The following is a 10,110-nucleotide window of genomic DNA, read 5'->3' on the forward strand; positions in this document are numbered from 1 at the left end:
TTTTAAACTGAATAAACGGAAAATGCGATGCAAGTCGTCCAGTTTTTTATTGCAGGAAAGGAACCATATTTGTTAATTGACACTTCAGTGTAAAGGGTTCTTGTACACCGGACAAAGCGTGGTGCTCCAGATTTGTGAAATATGCTCCTCAGACTAAAATATGCATTTCCGCCCAATCTGTCCATATAATTTGAAAATACTAACGAGTTTATATTGAATTAACAAAAAAATCTTCCGTCTTATAAATGAATAGCGTTTTATTTTAATTAATTTTAAACTCTGTATTCTACAATCTATTGCTACTTTAAGTTCGTTAACCAATTACTTAAAATTGAAATGTGTTAACAGGTATAATGAAGGTCTGACGCATCCAAGTAAACCTCGAATCAGCTAGTAGTTAACATACTGTACCAGGCAAATGGAACTGCAGTTCTTATTAACAATTTGGAGACTGCTATGAAGCTAACAATGTGGAGGTACAATGATATATGTGAAAAAAGTAGCCTTTAGAGGAGTAGGGTTGAATGTGGTATCCAAGAGCTTACAACTAACTCGTATTAAAAGACGAAATTCATAAAGGTTTCTATGTTATCGTCTTGGAGGCAGAGTGAGACATGTGGATATTTTTAGTTATAGAACCTTAAGTATATGTTCCCAACGCCTATCACGACTTTCTATTCTGTATTCATTCTGAATCATTCACCATCCAGAGCTTTCATGATTGCAAATGTGCCTGTTTTCAAATGGAAATAAGACACAAACTGATTATGTGTACTGAATCCGAATCAGCCGTGGCAGTCTTCTGAAACCCCGCACTGAAAAGAAGCTGGCTGAAGACCTGTGCAACCCGGCCTTCTTATCTGAGTGGGGTCGATCTATTTTCCAACTTTTGCCATTTGTGAGTGTCTCTGCTAGATAATTACATTGCCATTGTAAATTGCCCAAACAGAACCCAGAGAGTCGTGCTCTTCCACGTCTGGGTCTTGCTACTGATTTTTCCAACAATGGCTTCAATGACTTGCATAGAAACGCCTTATTGAAGTGAACAAATGGGAACGACATGTCTCCGCAGGGGAAAAAAAATGATAAATCATGAGTTTTGAGTTGTTTGTCACTGCTGCAATCATTATACAAATTTGACTACCATTGATTGTGTTCGAACATTTTATCTGCTGATGGACTTACGGTGTAGGATCAGAGAAATAGCTCGGCACTATTCAAGACTGTTATAGGCCAGTTACTGTTACTTATCTCTGCACAGTTGCGCTATCGAAGAAATAAGCGATTTCACAGCAGCTGGACATTCTAATATTAATAAAGCGAATACCCAACCATTGAGATTATTTGCGTATTTTCAATATCAGGTTATTAAAGTTGGAACGTTAATATGAAGTCCAATTAATGTCTGATCCTGGACCTCTGCAGAAACCCTGATCTAAAAGCAATTTTCTGTGCTTGTCTATTAATTGTCTTGTAAATGACGAATATACTGATTAAAGGATAAGCTTTTATCTGTTTATCTGCGTTTTGAAAGATGTAAACATGACGGCTAATTTACAATCATTTTATTGCATTAACCGTTACCTTTATTATAGGCAAGTGTGCATTTATAGGATGATAAAGTTTAGTTATCGCCAGCAACATTTTCTAACATGGCCATGCAATTCCCTTGGAAAGTATTCTTAACGAAGCTACGTGCTAAAGAGGATCTGTTGTACATTATACATTGAGCATAATGTTCAACCTAGTTCCGAAGTTGCAGCAATTTCGTCAGGAATCATTCTAACAATTAAATTCCGTCCCAAAGTATCACTCTCCAATACTTGTAGCGAGATGCTTAACTTCGACGACTTCTCGTTTCGTAATTCAAATGGAACGCAAATAATTTGAAACGAAACACTGATGGTAAGGATAAAGAGTCTTCTTCTGTAGGAGATACTTAACATAAATGAGCAATAACTGATATGAGCGGGATTACAATAACCGAATCCTCAATCTAGTTGATCGTTGAGCCTTGGATAAGCACAAGTAGAGTTCTAATATTAAATTCATACACACGTGTCTACGAAAACCACTTCTACAGCGGAGTCTGCCTCCAAACCAGATCATAACTACCGACAAGAAAACTGGATTCCCTAAAGTCTGTTTTCACACTATCTTGTAGGTTGTCAGTTTTAGACAGTTTCGTTTCCAATCCAGACTGGAACACTTGGGCGCCAATGTTCGGGTTTTAACATTCGTTTCTCCGCTGTGAAGCGGCGAGGACTGGTAATTTCACCTCGCTTGGTTTACAACATAATCGCATGGAAGATTCTTGGAATTTGTACTCAATGATTTTTTTTCTTGAATAAATAGATTAGAGACAACAAATGTCAATGTTTATTTAAATTTGTATTCACATAAGGCCTTATCGTAATGAAGTTAACTGTACTTCTCTTTATTCTTTTGCTATTTGTTCTTACAAAATATCGTTTGCAGTTAAATTTGGTCTCCTGCGTGGCCGGCTAGTAAGATTTTCGTCAGAGTATAGTTTTACTACAACCTTTATTATACACGAAAACGTAAAAAACAAGAAGAATAACTATCACAATATTTTATTTTAATCAAGCGATATATACAAAATTATTTAGATCTTAGAAGTACACAATATCTACTCGGTATTTGTTTAAATCAAATCTCAGTATAGTTAGAAAGATATAAACAGATTAAGCTAAAAATCAGAATCCATTTGAATTTGCCAGATAAGATCCATCAACAAAAATGTGTGTAATGTCCGGTATTACCTGTAGCAAAAACGGCCCTGCTTGACAAGTCTGGCGAGAATCTAGCGGCCTACCTACCTGATTTTCGGAATTCCATTTTAATGCTATTCAGTCAGTAAAGATTACACTGCGGGTAGTACCATTTCTGTTTTGGATAGTTTAAAAAAACAATTTTTCTGTGTCAGACTGATGTATGGTTTCGATAATTATTGTAAACTAAGAATTTTCACGATTTGATGTAAAATTATTCACTGTCCTGTTTATGGTTTCAGAAACAATTTAAACTGACAATTTAAGGAAGTATGGATATGCTTTTCCGCAATAAGCCGAATATATAAAGATATGTAACATGTATAAACTTAAAACGAAAGTAAGAGTAATTAGATATCTTAAACATTTTAAATAAAGGATAAGAAAACAATACCCGGGCTTCGCAATCTGGGAGGATGTCGGTTGGCCATGATGACGGATAATAATTTTCTTTCTGAATCCACGGTCTATCGCTCAGTAACAAACTAAAAGCGCTACATCACTTCAGAGCGTTCCTTTGGAAATAAAAGAAACTGCAAGAAAAAAAAATGATGATCACAAAGAAAGCATCCGAATTACAAAACTGAACTTGAATGCATTGTCTTATTCACATCTATTGTTACGGGTAAACGTGGATACCGCTGGAAAATAAATTTTAAATGAAGTGTAACTTTAGTTTCATCATTTAGTTCTGCAAATTAATTATACTTCGCCTGAGCACCGTTGTACTGCAGTTTTATTCCTCCACTTCAATGTTCTATTCGTACATAGGAAAGATACAAAGTATTTAAATTGCAATTTTTCGCATTTGTTTTCAAAATCATTATCTCTCCTAAAAGGTATCCGTACTATTGTACCCTGTATTGTGCTAATTTTCTACACAGATAATCGCAAATGATAGGTCATATAATTTTAAAACAACATTTGCCTTGTATTTCAATCACGTCTAAAAATAGAAGACATTTTCCTGGAGTACAGCAGCGCACCGCAGCAAATGTACTGCCTTTCATAAGAACGCCATTAGCTGATTTAAGTTAAAGTATAATTCAGAGTGTTTTATAGAACGTTTAGAAGTGCAAGTAGTCATCAGAATATAAGTTCATACTTGAAGCTTGTCAATACTGTTCCTACCTTGAGTAGTGCAATTCTTTCACTAAAGAAATTCATTCGGCCACCTCCATAACATCCTCAAAGTGTCTGTCGGACTGAAGCGACAACAAGTAATTCTGGAAACACAGATTTAGTTCCAAATCTAAATTAACAGCATTAAACTACACAATATTAATGATCGCTTATCACGGTCTGAAACTTACCTTTACTATATTTCATTATTCTTTGCGTAGAAAGGGAATTACATGTCACCACACAAATTAACTGCCTGATCTTAAAACAAAAACGAATTAATACTTCGACTGCCAGTTCTTTCATTTGTTATAAACAATTGCAAATTTGAAGCGCGCTGAAGCCCGATCTTTTCCAGGAATTCGACATGTATTGACGAAAAGTGTTAGGCACACCTTTTTAACAAACACTGACGCTTTGACCTACCTGATAGCCTCAATTTCCCGAGCACCCAGACAACTGAAAATCTTGAAATAAGCTGTGACCTTAATTTAAACAGCTCCCAGGTCAGCTGCAGTTTTGTGCATAGATCGGCGTGGAATGGTTAGTGCCAAATAAGTCAAAACATTGATAGCATTTAACTAACTGTATACCCGCGGTGTATATAAAACAGTTATCAATCAAGTATGGTCTCAACCTTCTCTTGCAGCATTTCCTGATACAGTGGTTTTTAATGTTCACCCCTAAACTCTTCGTTTATGAATACCATCTATTGGAAGGCCCAGGCCTGAATGACCTCTCAGTTTTATACATCGCTCAACAAAATCATGTCGTTTGTGTTTGGCTCTCCCCAGAACTCATTGGTAGTGGATTTGGAATTATTTCGAAGTGTATAATTTCAAATGAGTTTTCCACTTTTTTCAGCTGATTAAAATGTAACAATGTAAGGGCCAGTTTAAAGGACCCTTAACAAGTTTTAAGGTTGTTGGTGTGCAAATTTGAAAGGCGATAACCTGAGCCGTGATAATTACATTTATTTCAGTGAGACTAATAGCAGACAATTTAATTCGAACTAATCATCGCGATAAAAAAGGCATATGTTCAAAAAGTGAGTTAGAGTGTGCTTCGTCCAATCCAACCTTGTAAATATTTGGTCCTCCTTTGATGAAAAGGTGATCATTTGCACTGGGGATTTTTGTGCAAATATCGATCAGCTCTGCTGTCTGTCATTGAAACAACTCCTGGTTTGCTATAAAATTCGATCCTGTTGTTTGTTAATAATCAAACATGAAACGACTCACGTCATGAGCACAGAGTTTATCTTTTGTGCGAAAGTGCATCTGACCTTTTAACACTGAACAAACTCCGGGCCGCCATAGGCAGAAACATTAAATATAGCTTACAATTCCAATTGGCGAGTTATATTTGCCAGTTCCTTACTACGGCCTGTAAATGGCCTCTCTCATTTAGTCTAATCGCTATATTTCCAATCCCGATGCCGAAAGTGATGACAATATTGAAGCATTTACACTGATTCGAATTGTGTTTTCAAAAAGTTCGACAGTGAGGCTGACTGGCGAAATCAGTTACTCAAATTCTTGCTGAGATTAAATCCCAGCACGGCCACCGCATCTGAATTAAATAATGACAGTGAAGCAGATCACTGGATCGTGTAATATGAACAGGTTTCAATCTCATGGAAATGCTCGCAAACTGTCCCGATTTTTGCGAGCTGATTTTTACATCGGCAGGAGCTGGCCGTGCGACACGGAGATGGCTGCCTTTTACCCACAGCAAACAACTGAGATTTCCTTAATGCCAAAACAAACAGTGTCTTCCATGCAGAAATTATACTTGATCGTTCTAATTGAAATGCACTTTGGCCTCATTAACTACTTTAACTTTAATTCACTCTGTGGAATTAATTCAAAATAAATATCGGGGAAGCGCTCCAAGTGTTTAAATCATCACTGTTCCATTCTGCAGTTTAGCGTCAACCCACAAATTGAACTTTCTAACGTTTGACATGTGTGGACTTTGAACTATTGGTTATCATCAGCGCCAGTAAAGGACCAGATTATTCTGTCTGTGTTTAGAATGTGGGGCGATAATTACGTTTCAATGGTAGTAGTGTTCATGACAAAGTATATATACCGGAATCAAATAATTTTCTAAGTAAAATTCTCAGCAGGCCTCTCCATCCGTAAAACAAAATGCAGCATAGAACATGGCAAGACAATATCACAAGTCTTTTGTATTTCCAGTTAATGTTAAATCAAATATACCATCGGATTCAAAAGCTTTCATCTAGATAAAGTAGTTAAGCTTTTAGTTACCCACTGTCCCCTAAAAGAAATCCTGGGAAAATCAGTGGAGATTTCGGAGATTACCTGCTGGACTGACTGGAACATATTATCCATTACTTCTTTATCCAATTTATGTAACTGAAACTATATAATCGTTATAAATACAGTGCGGTGAATTCTAATGGCGCGGCTCGTATAGGTAAATTGTAATGGTAAGAACTAAGGGAAAGATACAATGATCTTCAATAAAACATTTGTGGTTTTGCGGTTTAGGGTTTCATAATTTATTAGAAGCTCTCAGAACTATATTTATACCAATCATCTATTTTAAGTTACAACAGAAACAACTTTCATACGCCGGCAATAACGAACAAACTATCAAATACTGTACACGCTGAGTCCATCATGAAAACAGTTTTTACAGCATAATATACAAATTCCTAAAAACTATAAATTCGGCCCAGGCATGTGCATTTTACAGAAATATACACCTAAGTTTTATAGTAAAAACTAAGAAAATGCCAAGTCGTGTTAAATAAACCTATTTCTTTTCTTCCCGAGGTGTCATATTTTTGTTAACACTATTATGTTTGCGAAAGCGTCATTCTATAGGAACCCCACAAAAATGTTATATTTCCAGATCTTATACTGTATACGGACAGATCTGTGCTTCATAAGGTTCAGCCTATCTCTGAATATGGAGCAACCGCTTTCACTGTGATATTATAAGTCCAGCCAGCAATGTGTGCATTTCAAGTCTACAAAACAAAATGAATTTACAGCGTTTTGCCTTCACTTCAGCCGGAGCCTCCTTCTATATTGATGCACATCTACGCAAATTAGTACCCGGAACACTTTACCAAAATACAGCAGATATGAATCAATACAACATGGTGTTAAAACACAAGCCAAGTGAATTATTCACCAGGTCCTACCATACAGTAAAGTAGAGCATGACATGGCTGTACCATAATCAGAGCTAGAAGAGTTTAGGTGAGACAAGCTAGTGACGTGGCTTTGGATAGACGAAGGACTTCCTGAGGTTTGTCCTAATTCCGATGTCTGGCCTGTGTTATTAGCTTGCTGGCTTGCGCCGTGAGCAGTGCCATTGGTAGCCACTGTGATTGATGTGTTGGTAGATTGCTGTTGTTGGGTCTGCATGGTCGTGGTTGGGGCATTGACACCCCCTTGACATGGTTTGCCGTCTTTAACCAGGACGGGCACAGCCACTCTTCTCGGAGATTGTTGCTGCTGTTGGCAAGTGCTGTTGTCCTGCTGCATGTGCTGCTGAGCAGCCTTGTCTTTAGCTTGCCGCTTCATCTTGTAGCGGTGGTTCTGGAACCAGATCTTCACCTGAGTGGGCGTGAGATGGATCATGCTGGCTAAATGTTCCCTTTCAGGGGCTGAGAGGTATTTCTGCTGCTTGAAGCGCCTCTCCAGCTCATAAACCTGGGCTTGCGAGAAAAGCACTCTGCGTTTTCTCCTTGGTGTACTTTGAAGTGGAGCCATGGGTTTGCCAACGTCTCCAAGAGAACCCAAAGCGCCCATTCCCCCCATGTTCATTCCTGAGGATGGGGTCATGAAACGGGAAACTAGAGTGAGAATTAAACAGGATAAATTTAGACAAAGGCGTTTGAAACGGAGTATGCATGCAAAGTTAATATTACTAAAACGACATATGGGTATGTTCAATCCAGCATAGCTTTTTCGGAATAAAATAGCCGAAACACATAGCGGTGTTCCATAAAACTAACCAATTAAATAAGCATTTTAAAGTTTTCTTATCATAATTTTTAAGTGTTCAATATCCATTGAGTGCTTTTTGAATGAAACGGGGTGCTGATATGGATTAGGAGGATCCGATTTTAAGAACTCGATACAACAAAAATTGTCCAAATTGGTAAAGTTTTCTTTGTGGTTAACCGATACTTTTACCGAAATGTTGCGACTGTGCAAGAATATACATCTTAAGTTTGCATATATTTACCTTTTTTAAAAAGAAGTTACATTTATACAACTTTGGGAAAGTGCATTGGATTTGTTTAAACATTTCTCAATAAAGATAACATTATTATTTAAGTGTGCCCTGGGAAAATATTCCCTATTATATTTCGCACAACGCTGATACGCTGTTTAGACAGTTAAAGCCGTTAACTTGGCCTTATTAATACAGTACTTTAAACATAAATAAAAAGCAGTGTTGCGAGAAACTGCATTGTAAAGGATTACTTCCCCTGCCATGTATTTACACCATAAAATATTCTAAAAAAAAAGGCACGTGAACTAAAACTACACCAAAGTAATAGTTGTACCATCTATCAAAGCATTTGCGTGCGTCCTCACTAATAAAAGATTAAAACCCGCAAAACTCATGATTTGGAAATACTGATCTCTGAACACTATTTTCATAAAATGGGCACACTTGCAACCTTTTGCACGTTGGATGTCTTGTCTTTTGACTAGTCTTGTTTATTAGAAACTAATTATTCCACTTACTTGATGAAAAGCGTGGATCGGGATTCGTCCCGTACCAGCCTGTCGCACTTGCACTGTTCCTCATGGTATCTTGGTAAGCAGGGAGCTCGCCCATATTGCCAATATTGCTAATATTGCCGTTGCAGTAGCCTCCCATAGCTGCATGTGAAAGCTGAGGGACCCCGTGTGACATGTGGTAGGTCGCCGCAGGAACCGACGTATTATGTCCGATCGGGTGTTGCTGCATGCCCGGCTGGGAGACCTGTGGCTGCCGGTAACTTGTCAAGTGAGCTCCGAGGTTACCCGCTGCGTCCATGCCAACTTTCTTGTAGCTCTCCTCGATGGGGCTCAAAATATCTGAAACTGAGAAGGGCGTAGTATGCTTGGGGCTCATCGACATGGTTCAGCAGCGAAGTAGGCAAATTTGTTGAACGGATAAACAGTGTTATGTTAGCGCCGATCTTGTGGACGTACACGTAAGAGAATGATTGAAGTCCGCCTTAATTGTATTAAGTCGAGGCTATAGACCTGCGAGCGCCTAGCTTTTGTTTGTTGTAGCCAGGCGCCAGGTTTTAGACAGACAGGAGAGGCGGGGCATGAGCGCAAACGAGCAAACAATAGAGCTCAACATCTTGCTAAGATAATTAGGTAACATGCTGATGGCAAGGTAAATACTTTTCAGTTTGCCTTGCCAATATATTCTACTTTTAGTGAAATATTAAATAACGTAGCATTTGGGGGCTTCCGTTTATCTGTAAAGGATGCAAACTGAGATTTCATTGCATTCTTAATGGTTATGTTTAACGCTGACTTTTGATGTCACAGATAAAGCCTGAGGATAATTGCATTTTTAGGTCTTTTTTTCAGAATGGTTACATTTTACTTAAGCAATGTAAACGTGGACTTGCTACCTTGGAATAACCAAATATCTTCAGTCAGAGAGACAGCATAAATGCTTGCTCGCTTTAGGACTGCTCGATATTAATGCGTAAGAATCATTTTGCTTCAATTCAGGGCTCTTATTCAGCAGCCAAGAAGTCTTCCAGGAGAAAAAAAGGCTCCCGCATGAGTTAACACCGTTCAAGTGTAAACCTCTGCCCTGATTGTACTTCAGATCTCATGGAGGCGAGATTTCCACAAAATATAATGTTAGTTTTATTCTTGAAGCCACAAGTTCCATGTCCCTTGCAGCGTCGCAGCATCAATTTACCGCATCCATCCCTCTGATAATGTAGCAACATTTAAAATATACCTACAGACGCAAAATGCACGATTTGTAAATTTTCGTTTGACGCATGATAACTTTTAGCAAATCACCAAAAGCATTCTGACTGGCGTCTGTACAATCCTTTGAAACTGTTATCGACACTTTGATAACAGATATTCCGGTCAGAAATCAGATTGACAGTGGGTTTTACAAGTGTTGTATACAGTATGTTTGTTTAACTCGTGGCTTGTAAATTGCCATTCTATTA

The 10,110-nt window shown here is 38.0% G+C and overlaps 1 protein-coding gene across 1 annotated transcript; it reads right to left on the reverse strand.

Annotated features, from left to right (window-relative positions):
* Positions 1-1,618: 1,618 nt before the first annotated feature.
* On the reverse strand, positions 1,619-9,570 carry nkx2-1 (NK2 homeobox 1). Its single transcript, XM_043697841.2, has 2 exons — positions 8,657-9,570; positions 1,619-7,752 (listed from the first exon to the last, which is right to left on the reverse strand). The coding sequence occupies exons 1-2, from the start codon at positions 9,033-9,035 to the stop codon at positions 7,082-7,084; spliced, it is 1,050 nt and encodes a 349-aa protein (XP_043553776.1). The 5' UTR covers positions 9,036-9,570; the 3' UTR covers positions 1,619-7,081.
* Positions 9,571-10,110: the final 540 nt, after the last annotated feature.

The sequence above is a fragment of the Chiloscyllium plagiosum genome, unplaced genomic scaffold (genome assembly GCF_037043375.1).
Source record: "Chiloscyllium plagiosum isolate Xiang-an unplaced genomic scaffold, Cpla_swu_hap1 HiC_scaffold_8, whole genome shotgun sequence".
Taxonomy (NCBI): Eukaryota; Metazoa; Chordata; class Chondrichthyes; order Orectolobiformes; family Hemiscylliidae; genus Chiloscyllium; species Chiloscyllium plagiosum.

Excerpts from the sequence above, each read along its gene's own strand:
- nkx2-1 (XM_043697841.2), bottom strand. The coding sequence starts at position 9,035 with ATGTCGATGAGCCCCAAGCATACTACGCCCTTCTCAGTTTCAGATATT. Across the intron at positions 7,753-8,656 it reads CGATCCACGCTTTTCATCAA|TTTCCCGTTTCATGACCCCA; the intron begins GTAAGTGGAATA and ends TTCTCACTCTAG.